Source organism: Furipterus horrens, unplaced genomic scaffold (assembly GCF_987537825.1).
Source record: "Furipterus horrens unplaced genomic scaffold, mFurHor1.1.pri manual_scaffold_13, whole genome shotgun sequence".
NCBI classification, from domain to species: Eukaryota; Metazoa; Chordata; class Mammalia; order Chiroptera; family Furipteridae; genus Furipterus; species Furipterus horrens.
Genome location: NW_028327183.1, coordinates 14,270,225 through 14,298,055, shown reverse-complemented (window position 1 = coordinate 14,298,055; position 27,831 = coordinate 14,270,225). Strand labels below are relative to the sequence as shown.

The window sequence follows — 27,831 nt, the reverse complement described above, 5'->3', positions numbered from 1 at the left end:
TTCAAGAAGGCTGACACACATTAAAAACAGCCAAATTATTTTTCAATCTTTGGCTCTTTTGATATAAAGATATACATGATTATTAGCTAATGCTGTCACATCTGACAACTGTGAAGCAGAATAGCAAAGACAATGATATTTGTGTGACTTGAGTCACACATGTGGCCTATGATTAATAAGGAAAGGCATTACAAATGGTATAAACATATATTCAACAGATCTGTACTAAGCACTGATCATGTGCATTGAAAGTTCTGTATAAGGGCTGTGAATAAATGAAGAGGTAAAAAGTGAGGCCCTTTAGGAAGTTAAAGACCTGATTGGGGGGAAAAGTTATAGAAAGTCTGGTTATACCACAAGGCTACTTTAGAAGGACTTGTCAAAAATGAGTATTTATTATCCTTAGTTTCTCATGTATTGGTAATTGTGTGTGTGTATCAAGAAGCAACATATATGCCTTTACAGATTTTCTTTCATTTATCACAATGTGGAAAGAGTTGGGAATAAGGTTTATAAGCTTTGGAATAATTTTATTAATTATTGTTTTTTAATTTTTAGCAAGTTATGGCTCATGGCTTTTATTTTTTTATCCTTATCCAAGGACATGCTTATTTTATTTTATTAAAATTTTTTTCTTTTATTGATTTTAGAGATGGGGAAGGGAAGGAAGAGGGAGAGAAACATTGATGTGAGAGAGAGAACATTGATCAGTTGCCACTTGAATAAGCCCCGATTGGGGACTGAACCTGCAACCCAGGCATATGCACCCTGACTGGGAATTGAACCCATGACCTTTTGGTTTATGGGATGATGCTCCAACCCACTGAGCCACACTGGCCAGGGCATGGCTTGTGGCTTTTTAAAATAAGCTTTCATAATTTGCCTATCATTCTGAAGTCAGTTGGTCAAAAATAAATTTTCTAATCATGAATTCATGTTCAGTTTAATTTTGTGTATCATGGGATTATTTTTAATAACTTAAAATGCCCTTTTTAACAATTTTCTTATTTATATAATTTAAGAAACTGAACAGTTTATTTCTTTTATATTTTCATCTAAGTAGCTCTTCTACAACTTTTCACATAAAGAAAAATAGTATCTAACAGAAAAAAAAACATTAGTTTTTATGATTGTAAAAAAAATGCATTGAGATTTTAATTCCTATTTTAACAATATATATGAAATAGAGGTGAAAAAATTTCCTAGAAAATGTCTTACTAGAATAGCATCCTAAATATCCTAACTGTTCCTGTAACCTGCACCCTAACATACATTAACACACAGTGTTCTTGTCTAGAAAAATAGGTATCCAGTGGCTGAAAACGGGGTGGGGGTGGGGGTGGGTAGGGGAAGGACCAAAAAGCCAAGAAAGTATTGCAAGACTGCCCCCTTTTGTGTACAAAAATTATAGCCATCTCTGAAGTTTTTAACACTGAATAGAAAGTATTTAAAGAGTAAAAAAAAAAAAAAAAATCTAACTTGTAAACTCATGTCAGTGTGCAAAAATTTCTCACAACTGAAAAATAAGTGACTAGAGATAGCTGTTTCTTGACCAAATCCTCTGCTTCCTTATAGGACAGTAAATTATTAAAATAACAAATAATTCATATGACAAAGGATCAAGGGTTCCAGGAAAGAGAGGGCTCTGAGAGCTGAGGTTCCTTTAAATAAAGAGAAAAAGGCTTCATGATGGAAGTGGAATCTGGAGAAAATCAATACTCAAACAGATGAGAGGAGAATGCAAAGCATTCTTTATGGATGATGTATGCAAACGCAGTGACAAAACTTACCTACTGAATAAACTGAAAAATAATGAAGTTCTATTGTACAACACTATCATACTATAATTTTATAAAATGAATTATATTGTATATGTGGAAATGCTTCTTGATTTGTTGTTCATTCTCTGAACCACTCTCAGCTAAAAATACCTTGAATAATCTAATTCATCGTCTGCTTGCTGCTACTTTGGAAAAAAATTGGAATAATTTTAATTTCTAGACAGAAAAGTGATGCTTTTAGAAGAAAATTTTCAAGCAAGTTAGTTACTTGTGGCCAAAGCAAATGTGTAAATATTATAAACATTCATGCTACAGAAACCACTCTTCAGCCAAGCCTGAAGCCCTGGCAATTTTTGCATTCCTTCCTGTGCTAAACACTAGCGGCCACTTGCTATTGTTAAAGTACTTCCTCACGATGTTTATGCTCTGGGGGTAGATTCTCTCTGTGGCAAAAATGAAGAAATGTGGTAGAAGGGGAATGACTTTCCCAAGGGCAGAAGAAAATCACAGGCAGTAGTAACCACCAGCCAGACTCTGAAACCCCCTTTGAATTTCTAGCACTCTTGGTCAGAACTACTGCCATTCCCCAATTTGAGGCGATTCAACACAAGCACAAACAAGCCAACACTTGCCTCGCTGACAGTAGCATCTCTGAAACCATGCTTTGGATTCAGTGTAGCAAGGATACTGTCCTTCCGTTTGAATCCTCTCCTTGATGGGCTTAACGACCCCTTGGCCAAACTCTCTCTGTTCTCTGAAGTCCTGGTAGGCAACAGCAGTGTGCGTAGAGAGTCTCCCTGGGCGGCGTTGTTTGGGAAGGAACCATGTACTGCTGCTAAATCCCCGAGGCTGGTGGGTAATTGTTGCTCTACATCAACCAACAGAGCAGGGTCACTGTTGAAATGGGTTGTGGCATACAGATCTGCGAAGGAAACAGGCTGGGAGATGAAACTGCCCTTCAGTTCTCCCTTATCTCATTTCGATCCTTACCCCACCCGGAGTCCACGGGTCATTCATACTTGCCCTAATATGTATCCTCTACTCTCTGGATTCTTTCCTCTTCCACCTGACAAAACCCCAACTCCAGTTAAATTCCACTGTCCATATAGTCCAGGCCTACGCCAAAGCAGTGGGAAGTGGCTGGAGAAAGACATGCATCTCTTCGCACTGTCCTCGCTTTGAATTTATGACTGCTATGTTAACTGGGCCCCTGTACTGCCCAGCTACCCTAATACACTACTCTAGTCAATTTACTCTTCTTTTTGAGATGACTACTTCACATCTCTCTTCTCAAACTTACAATACCATCTCCTGCTTCCTCTCTCAGTGCTGATCTCTTTATTCCCTGAGAAAAACAGAGGCAATCAGAGGAAACATCTACATGGTTCCACCATTAAATCTATGTATTCATGTGCTTGTATGCATAAATTCTCTGAACTCTTTCCTGCTATAATAGATGAACTGTCTGTGTTTCATCTAAGGCCAACCTCTCCGTTGGTGGACTGGGTTCCATCTCCTCTTGTCTACATAAGGATTTTTCTCATAATTTTCCCTCTTCTCTCCTGCATTACCCATTTTCCCTTTACTGGATCATCTCCATCATGATTTCCTTGATCCTTCCCCACTCCAGCAACGGTTCCATTTCTATGCTCCCCTTCACTGAATAACCCCTTGAAGGGGTTGGATATATTCAGTAACATTGCTTCTCTTTCACTTCTTTCTCAAGTTCACCTCACTAAGGCTTTTATTAACCATGAGTCTCCTGAAGCTTCTCACTAATACGTAGTCAAATACTGTAATCAATTCTCAATCCTGGGCTCACTCCCTCTCTATTAAAGACACCTGACACAATATTGATCACTCCTTCTTCCTTGAAACATATTCTTCATTTGGCTTCAAGGACATGACTCCCTCTTGGCTTTTCTTCTCCTACCTTACTGGCTGCTTCTTTCTTTCTCTCCATACTGGTTTCTCTTCATCTACTGGATTTCTAATTATTGAAGGGCTCAAGATTAGTCTCAGATCTCTTTTCTATGTTGCTCCTTAGGTGAGATCCTATCAGGTCTAGTTTTAATGCCATCCATACTTTCAGTTCCCTGAACTCAAGACTGATATGTCTAAATATCAAGTTGGCATCTCTGAGAAGTTTTAATAGGTACCTCAAATTTAAGACGTCTAAGACAAAATTCTTGATATCTACCCTAAAGCCTGGGTGTGCCACTCTTTTCCATCTTAGTAAATGACAACTCCAATCTTCCAGTTATTCACACTCAAAAATTGGAGTCATCCTTGACCTTCTGTCTCTCATGCTTCATCCTCAGTCCAGAAAATCAGAGGATGTTATCTTCAGAACATATTCAGGATCAGTACTTACCACCTCTACCACTAGATAGCTTCTTAAATGATTTTCTACATTTCTACCATTGATCCCAATTTTCTATTCTCACCCCAGAAGCTACAGTAATTCTTAAGTTAAATTATGTAACTCTGCTACCACAAACTCTTCAATGTCTTATCTAACCCAGAATAAAAACCTGACCACCTGCTTCCTCTATATACTTCTCTTCACTCATTCTGCTGCAGCCATTACTGGTTTCCTTGTTCCTTGAACATGCTAAGCATGTTCCAGCCTCAGAAACTTTGCACTTACTATTTCCACTGTCTAGAAAGTTCTTCTTCAGTTATCCACATGGCTTATACTCTCACTTTATTCAAGTCTCTACTTTTATATCTCATCAGAGAAACTTTCCCTGACCATTCTGTCCAAAACATCACCTCCCCCTTATTACATTCTATTCCCATAAATTATTTTTCTTTACAGCACTTACCATAACCTGACATACAGTTATATGCTAACTTGTTTATCATCTGTCTTACCTTCCTTAAAATGGAAACTCCATGAATGTAAAGACTTTTTTTATTATGGTAAAATATACATGGAACTTTCTTTTTATTTGCTACTTTATCTGCAGAGCTATAACATTATCTGGCATATACTAGGTATTCAATAAATTTTGTTTAGTATATTAATAAATAAGAAGGTGTTTCCATCACTTGCCCTGAAACCAGCTTTTCCTGAAAAAGTAATTCAGAATAGAAATGACTGTGGCCAGATAAGACTAAATGCTACAAAATATGTCCTGGGTTGCTATTAAACTAAAATAATATATGTAGCTCATATGTCATCAATATATTTCTATAATATATCTCACATTTCTCTAATAGATCTATCATGTTAAATTCATACCCTACAGATTTCTGGAGGTTCTATGGACCACTGGCAACTCTGAAATACAAATTAAGTAATGCTAATACAATTTAAGAAATCTTAATTTCAAAATTTCCAGTTATACTTTCCATTTTAGTACCTATGAATAAGGCCTATAAACTGACAGGAAGCTATTACCTGAACTAAGTTTCAAAAGCCTTCTGGCGCTGGAGTCAGGGTTTGACAGAGAGGTCAGTAAATCTCCACAGGCATGGGATGTGGTAGCTTTCATGTCATTTGAAGACTTTATACTATATTCACGGTTGTTCTTGCTTCTCTGAGGCCTTTTACCAAGACTTCCATGCCGCGATAGAGTTTGAGAATAATGACTATCATAATTCTCCAGCCCAACATCTGAAGGTAACTGATAGGAATGAATCTGGCTAGAATCACCCACATCTAGGCGTTTACCCAATAAGGCATCATGAGTAAGCTGATAAGTATCAGGTTTTGGTATCATTCCCTTATCTGGAGAAGAACCTGATGACTTATTGTCCACAAAAGATATTCGGTACTCTTCTTTAGCCATCTTCTCTAGGGATCGGACTGTCGATTGGCGAGGCAAGTAGTGTCTGAATTCTAACCACCACCAAGGGGAAAAAAAGAACAAAATACAATGAGAACTCTTCTTGGCCTAGTTAGGGTACCTTTCTACATTGGATATATCTCTGTCTACCAGAAAAATTTCCCAGGAAGAGGTGGTTTATAATTTTGATAAATGGTTGTATAAAATGATGAAAGGGCTTCTACTTGGAACAATACACACACACACACACACACACACACAATGTTGGACATTATCTAAACAGTGAAGAATCTGTATCATTCTGGAGATAAATTTCATGTCAACCTAATCCCCTAGGAATTTCCCCCTGAAACTATCATGACAAAGTTTTCTGGACACTATTTTCATATAAAAAAATCTGGTGCCCCCCACCACATGACAATAGTTGTGATCTTATTTATTCAGTCTATAGACAATAGTTGGAAGGTCTGTGATTTCATAGACTCTCCAAAATAAAGCTAAGCCCACTCCCACTGCCAGAGGTTATAGGTTCATTAATTGGGAACCACTATCCTAAGCCAGTTAAATTGCAGAAAATGCAAAACCTGTGAAAATTCCTAATCTAGCTATAAAGCATTTGTCTCAGACAGCTGTATCTGTCATTTCCAAAAAGCCTCAGAGTGGGACAAATAGAGCCGCAGACAGAAAGAGAATTCTTTGTGCTCTTTGGGGTGGGCTTCCAGAGCTGCATAAGCTTAAAGGGCTTCCTTAGGAAAGAAAAAAAAAAACAAAACTATTTCTGAGTTAATCACATTAACTTGAAAAAAGTGGAACCAAGGAAGGTCTATAGGACCTATAAGAATAGCAATGTTTTACCCAAGGCCAGCCTATACAGTTGGGGAAGAGTTGTAAACAATATCTTCATGTAACAAAAAGAATCTAAGAACAAATAATGAAATTAGATAATTCAGGCTATTCCTCCTGTTGAAGATATTAAAAAGTACGGTGATATATGTTCTTAAAAGTATTAAAAAAATCTAATGAGCTGATGAGGAATTGGTAGGCCAAACTCTAGGAAACAGCAAGAACTCATATGAGGGGGGACCCCCCAAAAAACCAATTTATTTATAAAAAATTATTTATTCTTACATGTTCAAACTTCAGTTACCTTCAATTTGCTTTCCATTTGATGCAATACACCTATTGAGACATTTTTCCCACTGTTTAAAAACACTTTTTGAACTTGTTGATTTTGATGACTTTTAGCGCTTCTGCCGTTTTTTGCTCATCTCTTCCACATTGGCAAAACATTTCCCTTTAAGGATGTTTTTCATCCAGGAAACCAAAAACAGTTGCCTGGGGTGAGATCAGGTGAATAGCGAGGGTGGGGCACAGAGGTCATACCATTTTTGGTCAAAAACCTTTGAATACTCAGTACAGTGTGGACAGGTGTACTTGTAAATCACCCCTCATGAAACAGGTAAACACATTGAAAAGAGTCTTCAAAAAAAAAAAAATTCACTGAAGCCAAATGTAGCCTCTTACAATAACACCAGCTGGCACACTGATACAGATGGGTTCCTAGAATAGTCACCTAGTAGGGGAAGCCTATACTACAAGCAGCCCACCCTCCAGGAGATAATTCAAGTTTTTACCCTTGTATAGATAAGTCTAACTCTTAAAGTGACTTTTACCCTAAGGAGTTTTAGGGTGACAGGGACACAAGTCCAAGTCCAGGATCCATCCATTGTGAAGAATAGGCAAACCATCCCACATACTCCCCCCCCCCACCACCACACACACATTAAGATAGAACCCTGGACAGAATAGAACCTTCAGAGCAAAGGTAAACTGGAACTAAATCAGCCCTTGTAGTAACTGGTAATCCAAGTTTACATCACCAAGGGGGTCTAGGGAACCTCAAACCTTGAGTTTGGATTAAGGTGATCCCAAACTAATGGTGCCCCAGGCTCCTGGTAGAAGGAAATGAAAATCTGAACTGGAAAAGATACCTTCACGCAAAACTTTAAATCATTCCCACATACAGTAGTCCCTCTCTATATCGCGATTCACTTATCATGGCCTCACTGTATTGCGGGATTTAAAAAAATATTATACTCAATTATTTATCGCGGATTTTTCGCTATATTGCGGGACTTTGTGGTACTGTATACATATGTTGTTAAAGTTATGTAGGTTTAAGAGTGTAGAATATATTTAAGAACATAACTAGTGTTTATAAAAATGTGGAAAAGGTTAATAAAGGAGTGGGAACGTTAATAAGGTTCATAAGGGACTGGGAACGGTTTATAAGTGTGTGGGAAGGGTTTACAAAGTCTTAAAATATATATAAATACTAAAATAAATGTAAGGTTCCTACTTCGCGGATTTTGACCTATCACGGGGAGGTCTAGAACGTAATACCCACGATAAGTGAGGGAATACTGTATAGTTTTCCAAATACGATAGCCAGCAAATAGTCAAAGCAAACAAACAAAAAAGGAAATAAGACAACACAAATGAGAATGAATAGAAAAAACAGAGAACAAACACTGACTCACAAAAACTTCATATACTGGAATTAACAGATGTAGCCTATACAACATCTATGTTTATTATGTTTAAAAAAATACATATTTAAAAAAAGAAATATAAAATAAGCTGGAAATTTTCTGCTTATACAAAAATGTGACCCAGCAGATTTAAAAAAGAATGAAATCAAATTTATGGAACTGAAAAATAAAGCAATTGAAATGAAGAATGCAGCAGACAGCAGATTAGACACAACCGAAGAGAACTTAAAGAAGCATAATTGGTTGGTACAAAATAGATGGGGGGAAGTTAAGAATAATATAGGAAAGGGTGAAGCCGAAGAACTTATATGCACGACCCATGGACATGAACTAAGGGGGGTGGGATTGCTGGAGGAAAGGGGGGTACTGGGTGGAGGGGAGCAAAGGAAAAAATATTGGGACAACTGTAACAATCAATAAAATATACTTAAAAAAAAAAAAAAGAAATCCATATGACATAATGAAACTACAGAAAATCAAAGACAAATGGAAAATCTTGAAAGTAGCCAGAGAAGACACATTATCCTTGCAGGACTGACAGATTTACAGTTGACTTCTCAAAAGCAACCACAAAAGACAGAATACAGTGGAATACCTTCAATATTCTGTCAACCTAGAAATTCATATCCAGCAAAAATATCCTTTAATAATGATGGTGAAATAGAGGCATTTTCAGACAAAAACTGAAAGAGTTCATCAACAGCAGACCCATACTAAAGGAAATTCAAAAAAATGTACTATAATCCAGAAGAAAATGGTGTAAGAAGGGAAATTTGAGGTGAAAAAAAGAAATAAAGTGCAAACAAAGTAGATAAATTGAAATGAACATTAACTTCCTAAAAAATATCGTGTGGGTTTTAAAAAATATAGGGAATTAAAATCCATAACAGTATACATAAATCAGGAGGGATTAAAAGGAGTACTTTACAAGCAAAGAGTTAAAGGTATTGATTAATTTTAAAATTAAGAACACATATTGTAGCTTTGGAAATAATACTAAAAGTATAGAAACAGTGTATAACTTACAAACTAGTAGGGGGAAAAATGGACGAATAAAAACATAATAAATCTAAGAGATGGCAAGAAAGATAAGCAAAAGAAACAAAGAATAGTCAACCAATACAAAAAGTCAAGAACAAAGGAAGTCAGAATATCCATCCTTCGATCAGAACTGGCTTAGAGGTCTCTAAACATTGAGGGCAGCCCCTCACAAAAGCAGAAAAGAGTTAGTTGAGCGCATACGACTGAGACATCTCCCAAATCCCATCACATCTAGATTTCTTTTATTAGTGTGATGAAAAAATACCCAGTGAGCAAAATATTTACCATCTTCCTGATGATTATCACTTGGCATCTCCCTTCTTGACACTTCCTGCATCTAAAAAAAGTTTGAAAGTTTAGGAGGTGAGCTTACTACACCTGTGATTCAGAATACCTTTCCTGTTGGTGAGTAAGTCAATCCTTGCAGACTAGGGAAACAGACCTTCAAGCAAAGGTCCAGGTTCAAGCCTATTTTAAAACTGCCACAATGCAAAGTTTCCAGTTGCTTTGGATTAGGTAAGGAGACTCTTTGAAAATACAGAAAATATTCTTAGATGATAAAGGACACACCAGTGAAACACACTATATATTTCCCGCTCAGATAACTCAGCATAGAAGTTAGATGGTACTACCCTTTCCACCTCTATTTTTTCTTTTTGAATTCCCATACTTACATTACCTTCTGGTAAAGCTAGTATCCACCCTAGGAGCTACGGAGAGTTCTAATAGGCTGAAAATTTATCTGAGGCACAATTGATACAAAATAGGAAGTCAGCCATCTAGGGGTTTCCTTTTCAAAACTCATCTTAAACTATTTAGTATATTTTTGGTAGTTACTTATGCAGAAAAGAAATCCCTCTTCCTAGTTCTTAAATGAAGAGGATACACAGCAAGCTATTTAATTTCCTTTTTTTCTTTCACTTCAAGAAGTAATTTCAAAAAAGTTGGGTATATTAATCTAAAAAGAGCTACTTAACTTTAACTGTACATTGGAATATCCTTTATCTCCATTTTATTTAAATCAATACTAAGACATTAAAAATGGTAACTGAGATAGTTTCTAAGTCACCCAAGTAGAATTTCCAAAAACAAAGAAACCAACTAAATGCTAATCTGTCTTTTTATAAGATAAAGGTATATACTCAATCTGAAAAAATATTACTAACTTTTTACTAATAGTGTTGATTATCCAAATTATGGATTAATCAGAGCTTTTGCTTCTTTTCTTCTCCTTCTGGCTATTTTCATTAATTTCTTTGCTCATAATATATTTTAAAATGTACACAAAAGGAGAAGTTGAATATAAAGAAGTCAATTCTGCATTATACCCACTCTTACAAATAAGTCTTATATCCCACCAATTTTTTTCACTAAAAACTTATTTTAAAAATTTCCCCCATCTTGTATGATCTCTACCTCCCCATTGTCCACAACTACTATGGCATTTTTACCTGATCTTTTCTTTTTGTTGTTGTTGTTCCAATGAAGGGGTAGCTTTGGAAAAGTCATCTCTGAGATGTAAGATTTAGTAATCAAAAGACAGAGGTAGAAAATGTAAAAAGCAAGGTAATAGGAGATGGAGACACTGGTAGAGGGGAGACATTTAAAAACCAGCCAAAAATTCTAACAATTGCATCCCTGTTTGAGGGCCAAACTCCTTGGCATAAAATGTGCTAAAGTTATATGTATAAATACACTGCATTTAATAACAGGTTAGTGGGGGAGAGGGAAAGGGGAGATTGAAATTAATGCAGAAGGTCCCCTGCATTCTGTCCTGCCTTTTTCTTTTAAAGGGTCTAAAATGCCTCATCAAACAAGTCCTATTAGATCTTTAGAAATAATTGAGAGTACACTGAATTACTAGTATTAATCACTGACTAGTCAACTGATCAGCAGGAAAGTGAATACATTACCTGTGTCCCCATTGAAAAAGTATCTAATTTCTGATCTGGTATAATGTTGCACTGGGTTGCAGAAGTGCTCGTTACGGAATCCTTTATTTCCCGGTTGGGAAAGGGAATAAATAGTCCTTTGTTTGAGTCTGTGTAAAAATAAAAGGCATACAATGGAGCACTGACCAGACATCAAAGGCAACATGTCTTATGGAAAGATACTAAAAGGGAAGTCAAAAGATTGAGGGCTAGTTCTGGTGACACTGCTTGGAAATGATGTGTACTTGGGCAAATTGCTTAACCGCTCCGAATCTCTCACCTCACTTGTAAAGCAGTGATGATAAAACCTAACCTGCCTATCTCCTAGGGTTGAGGTGAGGTTAAAACAAGATAATGGGTATGAAATGGCTTCATAAATTATAAAGTGCTCAGTAGAAATTAAGAAGGCAAGTGTTATGCACATTTCCTAAGTGAATAAATAAGGAACTTGGAGACCAATAAGTTCCTTATTCAACAATCTCCATCTACAGGAGGTGATGGTTAGGAACAGACTCCTGACATCACACATGTCCAGGGCTCTCATCAGCAGTCTGCCATGATTTGTCATTTCAAACCAGCCTCTTTCTGCCTTGATTTCCTCATTTGGAAAAAGAGAAAGACTCATCAGGACCTTTACATAGAGAAGAATGTTAAATGCTTAGATCTCCCAGTATTATTTTTTTCACCTATGATTAGAGAAACAACTTTAAAAAGAAAAAGAAAAAACAAAAACAAAATTTTTATTCTACTCCTGGCCACTCTGGAAACTATTTTTAAAAAGAGCAAGTTAGGCCCTGGCCCGTGTGGCTCAGGTTCAGTCCCCCGTCAGGGCTCCTGTGAGAAGCAACCAATCAATGGTTCTCTCCTTCTCTTTCTCCCTCCCTTCCCTTTTCTCTAAAATCAACGAGCATGTCCTTGGGTGAGGATTTTTTTTAAAAAGAGCTAGTTAGGATTTCTATTCCATTATAACATGTATACAAAACTTTCCGCACATTTTTGATGAATGCTTATTTATTGTAGAATTCTGGGATTTGGGGTCTTCTGGGGGTAATGTGGATGAAAACAGAACTTTTTGTTTAGGGAGGTTTTGTCCCTAGAAGGATTGTGTAAGACGTAAGATAGTTTCAAAAACTTGGGCCTTAGGCAAACATGCACCTTCTGCTAGTTCTTATCTGTAGGCCCTCAAAACAGAAAGCCACTGGCAGCCAGGACAACCGAGAACACAGAGTGAATAAAGTCAGCCTTTTGAAAATCCAGCCCTTCAGTCCATTTGGGGCTCTAAAATGCTTCCTATTTCTGAGTTGCCTACTGGGACTGAAATGTCTTATGATTACAACCCAAGATCCTCTTCCACTATTGTACTTGACCAAATTACTTTTCTCAAAGTGACATAAACTCTCCAAGTTTATGTTCTCTGGTTCCTATAGTACTAATAATACAAAAGAAAATATAAGGTGAAGCAGAAATTGCTGGTTTTAACTTGGCTCTTAGTGAAAAATGAGAATGGTTACTAAGCTATGACTTTGGGTTCAAGGCTCCTCTTACCCCTATCCTACAGAACAACACTTACACTTACTTCCCAGGTGTCCAAGACATTGCTCCAACTTGGTTTTCCTTCTACCACACTAATGCCCTTCTTTAGATTCACAAGTTCCTTATCTTTCAGCCTTCCTCTTGGTTCAAACAAGTCCCTTGAGGTCTAAACTCTTTGCTGAATGCCACCATACCTTCTCTTTGGTTTCAGCTATCACCAAAAGCTGAATGACTCTAAATCTAAGTCTGTTAATTATGATCCCTCTTTTGATGTCTAGATCTAAGTTTCTTGAACTGCTCCCCCTACCACAAAGAGTGCCCCATAGACAACTAAAAAGTCAGTATTTTCTAAACCAAACTCATTATATTCACTTCCAGACCCACTTCTGCTGACAGCACTCACCTCCACCCCTTACCTGAACCTTAGTATTGGCATTATTGCTCACCCAGTCCTCCAAGATAGAAAGTTGTTCTTGGACCCATCTCAAATTTCAATCAATTACCTAATTTTGTAGAATCACTTATTTTTTTTTTTTTTTTTTTTTTTTTTTGGTGGAGAGGAAATCTTTTTTTAATTGAGATACAATTGATATGCCACACAATTCACCCTTTTACAGTATACAATTTGGTGATTTTTAGTGTATTCACAAAGTTATGCAACATCACTACTATCTAATTTCATCACCCTAAAAGAAGCACAGTTATCTGTCACTCTCAATTCTCTCCTCCCCACAAGCTCCTGTCAACCATCATTTACTTTCTGACCCTATGGATTTGATATTCTGGACATTTCATGTAAATGAGATAATACAATATTTGACCTTTAATGTCTGGTTTCCTGTCACTTAACACAATGCTTTCAAGATACACATTGTGCTGTACCATGTATCAGTACTTCATTCCTCTTTAGGTTGAATAATATGCCTTATATGAATAAACTGTGTTTTATTGCTCATTCATTAGTGATAGGATTTTGGGCCATAATGCTGCTTTCATTCCTGTACAAGTCTTTGTGTGGATATATATTTTCTTTTTCTTTTTAATATTTATTTATTTTTAGAAAAAGGAGAAGGGAGGGAGAGAGGGATAGAAACATCAGTGTGTGTGATTGGTTGCCTCTCGCATGCCCCCAACCTGGCCCACAACCCAGGCATGTGCCCTAACTGGGAATTAAACCAGCGACCTTTCAGTTTGCAGGCCAGCACTCAATCCACTGAGCCACACCAGCCAGGGCAGGAATTCTTCATCTAGAATAGATACTAGACCCTTGGCAGATATATGGCTTGCAAATATTTTCTCCCATTCTGTTAGTTGTCATTTTACTTTCTTGATAGTGTCCTTTGAAGAACAGGCGTTTTTAATCTTATGAAGTCTAATTTATCTATTTTTCCTTTGGTTGTTATGCCTTTGGTGTCATAGCCAAGATATAGACTCACTCCTAAAAAAGAAAAAACTGATGCCTTGCCCTGCTGCCATTATAACTAAGCATGCCATTTACCCCAATTAGGAAAAATCAGGAAAAAGCAGCTATTCTCATTTTGAGACTAGCTTTTTTTCTTGTCTTATACTTCAATTTACTTTTTTCTTTTTCTTCAGATATCAAAGATACCAGAACTTAATTCCAAAAGCAAATAATCCAGGTTTTACACCTACCACAACCAGTGTGATAGAACCATAATTCAATATATTTTCATCACTGAAAATTGTTTTATATTTGTAATGACAGAAAAATGGCTTTATAATGCTGATACAGGTGCAACTAACTAATAGTTGGCTATTTCAACTACCAGTAATCATAGTTGGATGAGGCCCCATTTCACATTTTTGGCCAAAAACCTTTTCATCTCTGTGAGGTTGAAACACAGGTGTGCTGCCCAGATCCTTTCCAGGGAAGGACTTGTGGCTCTTCAGAGTCTCAACTTTAGAGAACTGCCTGATGTCATACCCTTCCACAGGTGGTCTACATCCAGTGACTAAATGAGGCGCAGGCATTTGCCTGGTATAGGACATTCTGGCAGGTGGTCCTTGCTCTAGCTCTCGCTCTGCTCAACCTTCCCTCCTCTGTTTCCTTTCAGTGTTGATCTCTAATAAACATCTTGTATCCTAGACTCTACTGAGACAAATTTTTAAGAGCAGAACTGGTCTAGCACTAGTCTCCAAAATAAACGAAGCCTTGAGCCATTTCCTTTAAATTGCTAATCCCAATGAAAACAACTTAATCTCTGACTTTTGAAATATTAATATATGATAACTATTGCAGATATGATAACCACGGAAGGAAATCAGTGGCTTTTCTCCCATCATAAACAGAGTACCAGTAACCTTAGTAACCTTGTATATTTCCCCTCTTAAATACCTGATATGTCTTTTATTTAGAAATTCAACTCTTCTGAAGTTCGCACTCCCTAGCAAAACACTGAAGGTAAAAATACTTAAGGCTTTATCTCCAGGTTTCCTTCTCATTCGTTAAGGATTTAATCAATCTGTACTTCCTCATTTGCATTCACACTGCTGTTATTGCCCTGTGTCAGGCAGCTCTTCATTTTCCCCTACTTCGACTACTGCCTCTAGTTGCTGCCCATCTAACTAACTCTAGCTTGATTTGTCTCTATAAATCACACAGTTAATCATGCCTTTCATATAAAACATCTTTGGTACCCATTTTCAAGAGCATAAAATAAAAGAGGCCCTTTGCAACTTGATTTGAGTCAAGCACCTTCGCTCCAACCACAAACCGAGTCAGTCTCATCTGTCGAACTTGGATTTGCTGCTGCTGTTCTCACTGCATTGACTGATCAACTCGGTCCACTGAATTCTATTTGAACGCCCAATTTAAATATCTCCCCTTTTATGAAACCTTTTTCTAGGTCCCAGTCAGTGTAAACTGCTGTTGCCTCTGTCCCATGTGTGTGTGTGTGTGTGTGTGTGTGTTTTAAATCTCTGCCATAGTTATCTCAGCCTTACTTGTACCAAATCAGCTACACCCTATATGCTTAGCCTCTACCACAGGATTTGTCCAGTAGACATATACTTGTTTGCCGAGTTGCTCTCACTTCCACTGTGGCAGAGATTGTCTTTATTCACCTCTTAAGAAACTCCTGCCCTCATATAAAAGCTCTAGATTGCCAGCATCTGGGTTTCTATATGAGAGAGAAATCAACTCACATTGACATGGGATGGAGTTCAATGAGTTATAAAGAAGACAACGACACATATGCTAGACTCACGAATGAGCCACTGAGGGTGATTGTGAAAAGTTTTTCTTCTCTATTTTTAAATAATATACTCATTAGATCAGTATATTTTAGATGTGATTTCATTTAAAGGCAAAAGAAATGGGCTAAAAGAGTAAGCAGGACCCCTTTCAACTCACAAAGCACATGGGTAGGTCTATGTATAACCTACAGGATAAATGTAAATTATTTTCAGTAAGGCATTCAGAAATCTGACCTTTTCTATACAACACAAACCTTCTATCCAAACCACATCATCACTCAACTGCCTCCATGACCTGCTATGTTCATTAGCACTTTCCACTCCGTTCACACAATCCCCCCAACCCATGCCCCCCTCCTCCTTTCAGGCCATCCCAGTGCTCTACAGCCCTCAAGGGCTGATGGATTTGTTTCCACATCTGCCGCAAAATCTTTCCCCCCTGCTCCTAGCTCACTCTGAGGTTCTGTAGTATGAGCCCATCTACATGTTTAAGTTCAATATCCTCATAAACTCTGAGAAGGTGAATCCAGTTTGAGAAGCTTCAATTTAAGAGACTCAGTATATAAAAAGATATTTTAAAAAGAGGATTATATTGGGTGACACTTGGTAGTTTCTTACAAAACTAAGCACTTGGATATTTACCCAAAGGAGCTGAAAACTTAGGTACACACAAACACTTGCACGTGGGTGTTTATAACAGCTTTTTTTTATAATTGCCAAAACTTGAAAGCAACCAAGATGTCCTCCAAGAGGTGAACGAATAAATGTGATATAACCAGACAATGAAACATTATTCATCATTAAAAAAGAAAGGACCTATCTAGCCATGAAAAGACATGGAGAAACCTTAACGGCATATTTCTAAGTAAAAGAAGCCATCTAAAAAGGCTATACAATGTATGATTCCAACTATATGACATTCTGGAAAAGGCAAAACTATGGAGACAAGAAAATAGGGTGGAGAAGGAAGCACTCTGTATCTGTCTCCCATCTAGGCAACAATTATGCTGGCAGAATCTGTCTAATATAATTATTTTGGGATTTTGAGGCCTATTGAAGGCTTGTATCTTCCAAAGAAAGGCTTAGAAAGTAAATTGGTGTTAATTTGGTCAATTTTAGCTCTAAGCACTGTGGCAACTACCCATGCCACACACCTCATGCAAAAGAATAAAGTTGGACCCTTGCCTAACACCATACCCAAAAACTAACTTAGCATGGACCAAAGACCTAATGTATGACCTAAAACTATAAAACTCATAAGAAAACAGAGCAAATGCTTCATGACATTGGATTTGGCAATGTCTCAGATGTGATACCAAAAGGCACAGTAACAAAAATAATTAGACGTCATTAAAATTTTTATGCATCTAAACGCAATATCCACAGAGTACAAAGTCATTTTCTATTTCCAGAGTATATGAACCAGAAGATAAGTTATGTGGGTTTATGAAAAAAGAAAACTTTTTTTGGTTGAAGCAATTTTAAAAGTTTCACTAAAAGGGATAGACTTTGAGTTGGGTCATAAAGAAAGGGCAGGATTCTGATTAAAGCATTCCAAGCAGAAGGGACAGCGTTAGTTTAGGGGCAGAGTAGGGCAAAAGGAAGAACTATTTGAAGAAGAGGGGGTGGGTTGGTTTGATTGAAGCATTGGACACCATAGTTAAGAAATAGGAGATAAGGTTACAGGATAGGCCGAAGAGAGAAAATGCAGCCAGAGTTTAGGGGAGGCTTGTATATCAGATTAATGAGTCTTAATTTAATGGGTGAATGGGAGCCATAGAAGTTTTTGAGCAGGCAAGTAAGTATGAGTATCACAACTGAGTTTTAAGAGAATTAATCTCTTAAAAAGTACAAAATACACTGAAGGAAGAAGAGACTGAGAGGCAGCATGGTGTAATAATGGTTAAGTGGACTTTGATGACACATGGACCAGAGTTTACATTGTAGTTCTGCCACTCACCGTATAACTAGAGCAAGTTGTTTCACCTCTTTGAGTCTCAGCTTCCTCATCTTTAAACCAAGGATAATTATAACTACCTTCGAGTTTGTTGTGAAGATGAAATGAGATAACACACAGGGCCTGGCCAGTGTTTACACTCAGTAAATGACAGCTACTAAGCATACCTCTTAGAGACTATTAGGAAAGAGAAAGAAAGGGTTGTCAATTGTGGATCATACTATAGAGTATGAACATTCAGCTGTGCTTTAGGGGAGAAAGCAACATCAACCACTAAGGGTCTGAGCCTGAATAATGGCCAAGTGGTGGATGAGACCCTCGATGCGGTTTAGAGCTGGAGGGAAGGGGTTCACTTAGTTTTTTTTTAGCATGTTTAGCTTGAGAGGTTGGAAAGTTATCCAGTGGTGACTTCAAGAATATATTACTAGTTGGTCAACAGAAATGGGGGACTGGTGCAGAGGGAGATTGATACAGTTTGTCAAAGCTAGACCAATATATTTAAGAATCATAGGGAGGAAATAAAGCAAGCTGTGGAAATAGATGAAATCAATAAGGACGAGGAGTAGAGAAAGAAGAGTGTTTAAAGACATAATCTAGATATGCTTATTTCAGGGGTGTGGGGAAAGAGAGGAACCTCTGAAAGACACAAAGATTACATGGTTAGGACAGTAAGATGAGGATCTAAGACAGCAGTTTCCTGGCCTATTCTAAATGATTGGTGGGAAAGCACTGTTCTGAACAGCTGAGCTAGTGAGAACTGTTCTCCAAAATGTTTTCTCCTAGCCTGTGGAAGGACCATTACCATGATAACCACATTAGTCATATTGAATTACCAACAGTACTTACAGGCAGAACTCCCCAGGGATCTAGCTCAAACATAATTTCCAGTGGAAAGCAAAGCTCTTTAATGTTTCAAAATAGCAAAATAAATTTTATAGTTTAAAAAAATCCAGGCAACAGCTGGAGCTTCTAAGAACCTTTAGAAATGGGCCCTGTGTCTTAAGTAAAGCAGTTTGCTCTCAGTAGCGATTATGTAATTTAAAACATCTTAATTCATGGAGTGAATCTTTGTGTGTGGTAATGATGTAATGTGACATAAGTAAAATTTAATTCAGCTCACACAAAAAGACAAATAATGCTTCAATGTATCTTTGTCTTTCTGGAAGTGGATATATAAATGCTTGTACCTAGAAAAGAGAGGAAGATTGTATACCAAATTAACTGAGATTCTTTAGGAAAAAAAGTTTGTAAGTGATTAAAATATTGTTCTTCATGCTTTTCAATTTTCCAAAATTATTACAATATAATTTCATCAATTCTGAAATATTAAAAAAACTATTTAAAATAAAATAAAGATGCCCTGGTCGGATGGCTCAGTTGGTTGCAGCATCATCCCGTACATCGGGTTTGATTGCCAGTCAGGGCACCTACCCAGGTTATGGATTTGGTCCCCAGTCAAGGTGCATATGGGAGGCAACCAATCAATAGTTCTCTCTCTCTTTCTCTCTCTCTCTCCCTTCTTCTCTAAGTTCAATAAACGTATCCTCAGGTGAGGATTGAAAAAACAATTAAAATGAAATCAAGAAATGCATGGTCCATGACCCATGTGCATTGAGACTTTCAAGAAAGAAAAAGAAAATCATACCTCACTATGGCTTATTTTTCCATGAAATACTATAAGAATGACTTGTCAATAAATGTCCACATGGATAGATAAGTCAGGAAAATAAAAGACTATATGTTAAAAACTGAAAACCCTTAATGTCTAAACTACACAGTCAACTTACTAAATATATTGCTGGGATTTTAGGATTGACTTTTAGAGTTTGTATATAATTCAACAGATCCTTCAGAGGGACAGAAGCCTCAACACAGAAGAAAATTTTCTTTAGTAAAAAAGATCATCTGACGAGTGCCAGGTTAATCCATAAGGGTCTATGGCATGCAATTTCTCCAGTGGAAAGCCTTCCCCTGGCCTGTGAGCACTACCATGAATGTGGAATAACTATTGTTAATAATATTAGGTTACCAACAATGCTTACAGGTAACACTCCCTGGGAATACAGCACAAACACAGATTCTGCAGCTGCAAAGGTTCCAGTTGGAGAAGGCCAGAAAGTGCAGGTTGTGAGCTGCATTGATGGCAGATGAGTCAAGAGTCTCTGGCTAATGAATCAATCATTTTAGCAATGCAAAGGGTCCATGGGGAACTGGCAATGTAACTTTCAGGATGTACTAATGATGTAAGGTGATATAAGTGAAATTGAACTCTGAGTACAGCTTGTGCTTTGATTGCTTCTGGCTTAGGCTTGCTCAATAAATAGGGCTCTCCTGGCAGTGAGAGAAAGGAAAAACACAGCCAGTAAATCTTTGCTTCAATCTATGTTATTTCTCAACTATTTTGTCTTCATTCTACCCAAGATTCGCCACAAAAGCTGAAGCAACTAATGTTTTAATCATTTGTGATTAGAGAGAAAACTTACCAGTTTCAGTCTTGTTATCGACATCAGCACCAACTTTGGAAGCAGAGCTCTCATCTGTTGCACAGTTTTTCATTGTCTTCTCCCTGGAGCTGCCACGTAAAATAATTGATTTAAAACTCAAAAGAAGCTTTCTGAGATCACCAATAAATGCTATTTAGAAAACACTAATTCTTAATGATCATATTTTAAAATGCTCTAGAACATGTTAACTTCACAAAAATTTCAGTTAAAGCCATTTTTAAAGTCATATTTTTACTGGGAACGTGACAGAGAAGGACACTTATAGCTCAGCTTTTAAAATATGAAAGCCAGAAAATTCAGAACTCAGACACTCTGTTTTCTTGATGCAAACTTAGGTCTGCACGATTTTGAAGGAATAAGATGTTTTCTATTGAATTAAAAAACTCAAAACACAGAAAGGAAGGTTCTGCTGCCAAGAATTATAGTGGAGACAACTATAGCCATTAATTAGAAAAACAGACAAGAAAGGGAAGTGTTTGCGCTTCCCTAATGTACTACAGTTAAGTTGAGAAGTACAGTAGGTAGACAACCTCGACAATGAGCCAGGCACTTTACACCCACCACTTCACTTAATAATAAAAGCTCTCCTCTGATCTGTTATCCAGGTTTTATGGGTTGGGGGAACTGGGGCTCAAAAAGGCTTAAAAAATTGTTTTCACCCAAGGTTAGAGAGCTTGTAAGAGAATACTGGGCACCTGAGTAACGTTTTACCTCTGGTTTTGCAATGATTATATGGTAACTAAATAGGAATATCATGGCACTAATTATTTGCCTTACTAGAAAGTTTATTCATTTATACATTAATTCATCTCTCTATTTCTGCAGTAAGCAGAGTACACCAATGCATTTAAAATTAAAATTATGCCCTAGCTGGTGTGGCTCAGTGGATTGAGTGCTGGCCTGGGAACCGAAAGATCGCTGGTTCAATTCCCTGGATCAGGGCACATGTTTGGGTTGCAGGCCAGGTCCCCAGTAGGGGGTGGGGCATATGAGAGGCAACTAAGTGATGAATCAATGTTTCTCTCCCTACCACTCTTTCTAAAAAAAAGATAATAATAGGTAAAATCTTTTTAAAAATAGAAATTACTTTATAAAATACATATATACAAAAGATTTTTTTAAATATTTATTTATTTATTTATTTTTAGAGAGAGAGGAACGGCGGGAGAAAGAGAGGGAGAGAAACATTGATTGGCTGCCTGTTGTGGGCACCCCTACAAGGGACCAAAACCACAACCCAGGTATGTGCCCTGACCAGGAATTGAACCAGTGACCTTAAGCTCTGCAGGACAACACCCAACCAACTGAGCCACACTGATCAGGGCTATACAAATGATTTTTAAGAAACATTTCATTTCTTTGTACTGCAGTGTGCATTATATAAATTAACCTCAATAAACCTGAGTTTAAAAAGAGGTAACTAGACTGGTCCGGTCAAGATGGTGGTATACACATATCTGGCTCACCTCTTTACACAACCACATCAAAATTACAGCTAAATATAGAACAACCATCAGCCAAAACCATTAGAAACCAAGTTGAATGGAAGCCTGACAACTATGGAATTAAAGAAACCACACCCATCCAGACTGGTAGGAGGGGTGCATACACGAAACGAGCTGATCTCTCACCCACATGGTGGATAAAAATTTGGGAGGGATATCTCAGGAGCAAGGAGTCCCAGCCGCACACCAGGACCCCCAGCCCAGGGTTCCAGAGCCAGGGAGATAAGTTCCCACAACTTCTGGCTGCAAAAACTGGCAGGGATTGAGTCAGTGGAAGAAACTGCTAGAGACCTAAGTTCCTCTTCAAGAACCCACACACAGCTTCACCCACTCGAACTTAACTCCCTAAGCTCCAGCACCAGGATAGACGCTTGAAAGGGAAAAGTGGTATACAGGGAGAAAGTGAAATGTCTCACATCAAGGTAAGCAGAGACCATTGTCTCTTTTCTAAACACTCCTCCTACAGAGCTGGGAAGTGGGTGCCATATCTGAGACTCCATCAACCTGGCTAACGTTGTTTGACCTGCCTTGGAGATCCCCAGAGACTCTGCCCCACCCAACTTACAGGCCCACCCAAGCTGCTTTTCTACATGAATGGCTGGTCCTGGCTCACACTTCACAACTTCCTAAATCCTCTCAAACAAGCAACAGCCAGCCTCAGTGAGCCCCTGGCCTGGCACTAACAGCAACAAGCCTAGATTCACAGCTTGGCTTCTCCTGGGAATCCCCTAGCCCGCACAAATACCAGCCATCTCAGACTGCTTTAGAGCTCAGGAAAGGTGGCCCAAGGAAAACACAAGTTGGGGCTGACCTTGGTCTGCACCACGTGGAAAACCCCAGGGCCAGCGCACCCAGTGGACAGCTACAGACCATGTCAGAGGACCACCACCCTGCCCCTGCACAGCTGATTTTCCATGGAGGGTGGAGGTTGGTGGTCAGTGGCCTCAGCCAATCCTTGCAGCTGACTGGCCTGGGTAAATCTCACCCATTGATCTTCCAACAGCAACCAAGTTTCAACTACAAGAGGAGGGTATACTCAGCTCACACAAAGGGCGTACCTTGAGTACCCAGCTTGGGTGACAGGGGAGGCTGTGCTACTGGACCTTACAGGACACCTACTACATTAGGCCATACTACCAAGACACGAAGTCAAAGAGCTCTACCCAAACACTGAAACAAACACAGGGAGGCTGCCAAATTGAGGAGGCAAAGAAACATTGCCCAAACGAAAAAACAGAACAAAACCACAGAAAAAGTGCTAAATGAAACCGAGATAGACAACCTATCAAATGTAGAGTTCAAAACACTTGTTATCAGACCCTGGTTGGTGTGGTTCAGTGGATTGAGTGCTGGCTTGTGAACCAAGGGGTTGCTGGTTCGATTCCCAGTCAGGGCACATGCCTGGATTGCGGGCCAGGTCCCCAGTTGGGGGCATGCGAGAGGCAACCAATCTCTCACATACCAATGTTTCTCTCCCTCTCTGTCTCCCTCCCTTTCTCTCTCTAAGAATAAATAAAATATTTAAAAAAACAACAACAACACTGGTTATCAGGATGCTCAGAGAAATGATTGATTATGGCCACAAAATAAAGGAAAAAGTAAAGGTTATACAAAGTTAAATAAAAAAATATATACAGGAAACCAACAGTGGTGGGAAGGAAGCCAGGATTCAAATCAATGCTTTGAAACAAAAGGAAGAAATAAACATTCACCCAGAACAGAAAAAAGAAAGAAAAATTGAAAAAAAAAAATGAGGAGAGGATTAGGAACCTCCGAGACAACTTTAAATGTATCAACATCTGAATCATATGGGTGCCAGAAGGAGAAGAGGAAGAGCAAAAAATTGAAATTTTACTTGAAAAAATAATGAAGGAAAACTTCCTTAATTTGGCAAAAAAGACATACAACTTCAGGAAGCGCAGAGAGCCCTAAACAAGTTGGACCCAAAGAGGAACATACCAATATACATCATAATTAAAATGCAAGGGTTAAAGATAAATGCTGGAAAATGAAGAGAGGCTGCTTATACTACCCTCATTTTTTCAGTTTCTTTTTTCTTCTTGTTCTGATTGGTTGTTTTTTGTCTCCTTATGTTCCAAATTATTGATTTGATTCCCGGCTTCATCCACTCCACTGTTGCTTCCCTTTTAATTGTTCTTTATTTCAATCAGTGTATCATGCATTTCTGACTGGATCTTTTTTATGCTGCCTAGGTTCTCTCTAAGTTCCTTGAGCATCGTTATAACCAGGAATGGCTTGGGGCTACAGCAGTTTCTTCCACTCACTCAATCCCTGCTGTTTTTTGCAGCCAGAAGTTGTGGGGACTTATTTTCCTGGCTCAGGAATCCTGGACTGAGGTCCTGACATGAGGCTGGGGCTCCTTGCTCCTGAGACATCCCTCCCGAATTTTTATCCACCACACGTGGGTGAGACCAGCCCGTTCCACGTCTGCGCCCCTCCTACTGGTCTGAATGGATGTGGTTTCTTTAATTTCATAGTTGTCAGACTTCCATTCAACTCAGTTTCTGATGGTTCTTGCTGATGGTTGTTCTATAGTTTATTCATAAATTTGATGTGGTTATGCAAAGAGGTGAGCCATGTCTGCCTATGCTCCCATCTTGACCAGAAGTCTTGTAAAGCCACTTTTTTAAAAAAAGCATGAGTTTTGGTTTACAAGATATGGTACCTTATTTTGATAGGATTTAGGTAACAAAGAATAGAAATTCTACCATTCAGATACTTTAGAGCTTCAAGGTCTGTTTACTTTTGGTTTTGTAAGAAATGCTTCTTTTATTATTCTTTAACAAATGTATCTCTAACAACCCTCCCCATGGTAACATAATGCTCCTAATTCAATAGGAAAAGACCATGTACTGATTTATAACTCTACCAAGAAAGGGTCTGTAAGCATTTGTGGAAATAATATGTTATCTCATAGTATTTTTATCTAAAACTTTGAACACATCTTTAGAGAATTTGCAACAATTGCATTAAAAACAGAGCCAATAATTTAAGAAAGCAGAAACATTCCCACTGAGAGCCAGATTCTCATCCCAGATAAATCTCAATATGCTGGATAGATATTTTTATTCTGGGTCTGAGGATCCTTACTACTTGTGGAGATTTCTGCTGGAAAATGAAGAGAGTTAAGCAGGAATTCACTGTTCTCTATGTCCAGAACCAAACTAAAAAACTTTTTGTAAATAATCTTCTTACCTTTTTTCCACCTCTAAAAGAAAATTTTCAGTGTTGCCCAGCTGACTAAAATGCAGCTTGGCCGCTTTTCTCTCACTTTCTCGTACAGCTCGGTCATCTGGAGGCAAAAACCGTAATCTGAGCATGTTCGTTTTTCAGAGTAAACTGTCATGAGTCAGAAAAGCATATTCACAGAGTAAAAACTAAAGACCAGTCTTATCTTTGTTAGAGACAGGTCACAAAGTAATGCTATTATGTTGTCACTGGAGCAAGTAGTAACTCAGGGAGACTACACAGATACCATGGCAACAACTGCCACGTAGGTGTGACCAGCCCTGCAGCAGAGCTTGGGCAGCAAACAACCCAAATGGCCCAGTCTTAAAGCTGAAAGTTACATCATTTCTGAAAGATTTCTCTTAGTTTCCCTACAATAATGTTCCCAGGAACATGTGAAATCAAATTTAATATCAATAAAGATATACTCAACAATAACATTATAAAGAAATACAGACTAGCTAATTTGAAGGAATATTTATTGTTCCTTGCCAGCTCAGCCCCAAAGAGTTATATCTATTTTCTATTACTAATACAGTTGCAAAATTGAGGCACCTGGAAAAATAAATCTCAACCTGGAAACTTTTTGTTGGGGAGGAAATGGTGGTGAAACCATCAACTGAAGAAAACTAAAGCTGGAAGTAACTGATAAAATCGTAATTGTCATTCACTAAACAATAAAAGAAGTTGTCATACATCCTGCCAACAAAAGAGTTACATAAATATTGACTAATAAACAAATATATCCTGCCAGTGCACAATTTGAGCCAAAACCGAAAAAGTTAAGAGGCAGCTGGTTTAAAGTGGGGCAAAGAACAGGGGAGGAGGGTCTCACCCAGTTTCTCCAGAGTTTGTAGCATGTACACAGTGAAAAGCCTATAATCTGTATCTTTCCTGACAACAGGATTGAGTCTCAAATCTAGTTCTTTGAGGAAGGGTAAAGGCTGTAGGCGGGACACCTCCACTAATGAAGGAATGTTGTTATAATATAAATTCAGGTCTTGGAGTGAACATAAATACTGGATGCCCTGCAAGGAAAAGACCACATTATGAAACTGCACGTTGATAAGGACTAGTAATCTCATAAATAAAGGTGGAAATATATCTATTACTTTCCATCCTTAGACATGTAACCCAAGTCATCAATGAGAAAAGCAGGGTTGAAACTACTATTTAGTTGCCTAAGAATACGAATACTGCAGGGTTAAGTAACCCACAGATCTCATACATCTCCTCCTTTACAAAATCTGACATTTACATAGCTGCAGTCAATTCTCTACTTCTGTTGCTCCCCGATCACTCTCCCAACCCAACCCGTCCAGTGGTAGCCAGGCCAAGTCGCTTTTGCCCGTCTTCCACTCTTGCCACGACCACACTCCTGACCCCAGAAACACCAAAATTTACAAGAGGAAGGGAGGCAGGCAAAAGAGGTGGTTCTGGGGGAGAAGGTCAATGGACTACATGGGAAAATAAAACAATGCTCTCTCCAGGTCTTCCCTCCTGGACCAGCTGGGAACTTGTTTCCCCTTTTAGAGTTACTGCCACCACATAAGCAAGTTCTTCCTTCTTCAGTTCTCTTTCTGTGGATTTAGCAACGCCAGCCCTCTGTCTATGTGGCCACAACAGAATCAGGACTGGGAAACTCAAAGGAAAAGCCACAATCTTCCTCCTTTGCTGAAACCTACTACTGAAGATAATTGTTTAATGTTCATGTATTTGACTAATTAGCTGCTTTCGTCCAGCACTAAATTTCAGGACAATACTTCAAAACATGTACATAATGTGTGTAATCACATACTTTCAGTAATAAAAATGCTTACCATAAAAGGAACTCTGTAATTGAGTTATTTCAGAAAGTTAAAATTATTTTCTATCATGTATTTATAAAATAATGTTTTCATTCTTCTTTCGCTTAAAACTGTCTTTTTCTCATTACAATAATTTGGAAAACTCAAAGATATATACAAACATTTACAAAGAGAACCCTGATTACACTCTGATGCATTTCTTTCTGGCTTTTTCAATTCCATTAGCTTCTATATTGTGAAAGGGTTAGTGGTTAGAATAGTTATCAGTGCCTTTGGCCCCACTCTCAGGGAAATACACAATTAGGACTGTCTTTAAATGTGTCTAATGCCCTAGCTCAAGAAATCTTTTAATGTCTCTCAGTGTAAAAATCAAGGAAGTGACTTCTCCTCTCTTTTTCCTAGTTGGCATGAATTAATATATTCCCCAAAGTTACACTAGAAATAACCATAAAACATATCTCCCCTGGGAAAACTAAGGAAAATGATTCAGAAATTAATATATGTAGATAGATCATAGATGCAAAAAATGTATATCATGACATATGCTAATTTGATCAATATTCACAACAATTTTATATCTATTTTACAGAAGTGAAAAGGGAGTATAAAAACAAATTACAGCAATGTTCACTCAGTTATTTTAGCATGAAAAAAATATATGTGAAGAGAAAATCTAAGCAGCTCTGACTAATACTTCCTGAATCTCATGGGCCCAATACAAATGGCTGCTACCTGATAGTCTAAAGCCCTAGGTTAACTTGACGTTTCTGCTTTTAGAGTCCTAGCTGGAAATTTGGTCTTCCTTTTTTACAGCCCTTAGTTTTAGACATTGATGTTGGGTCTGGCTTGTGTTGTCAAATAAGTATCCACTAGGAAGTGAAAAATCGGCAGAATAATTCAGGAGATCATGAACTAATCCTAGATAGCATCAGAGAGTCTTTCACCTTCTTTAGTCTTGCA

At 38.0% G+C, this 27,831-nt stretch overlaps 1 protein-coding gene across 1 annotated transcript in view; it reads right to left on the bottom strand.

Annotated features, from left to right (window-relative positions):
• LRRC36 (leucine rich repeat containing 36) overlaps nt 1-25,155 on the bottom strand; it is a 38,843-nt gene extending 13,688 nt beyond the window's left edge. Inside the window, 6 exon segments of the mRNA XM_090259858.1 lie at nt 2,414-2,703; nt 5,188-5,628; nt 9,454-9,505; nt 11,082-11,209; nt 20,289-20,377; nt 25,031-25,155. Coding sequence (XP_090115984.1) covers nt 2,414-2,703; nt 5,188-5,628; nt 9,454-9,505; nt 11,082-11,209; nt 20,289-20,377; nt 25,031-25,155 — 1,125 coding nt within the window.
• Between the last annotated feature and the right edge of the window lie 2,676 nt (nt 25,156-27,831).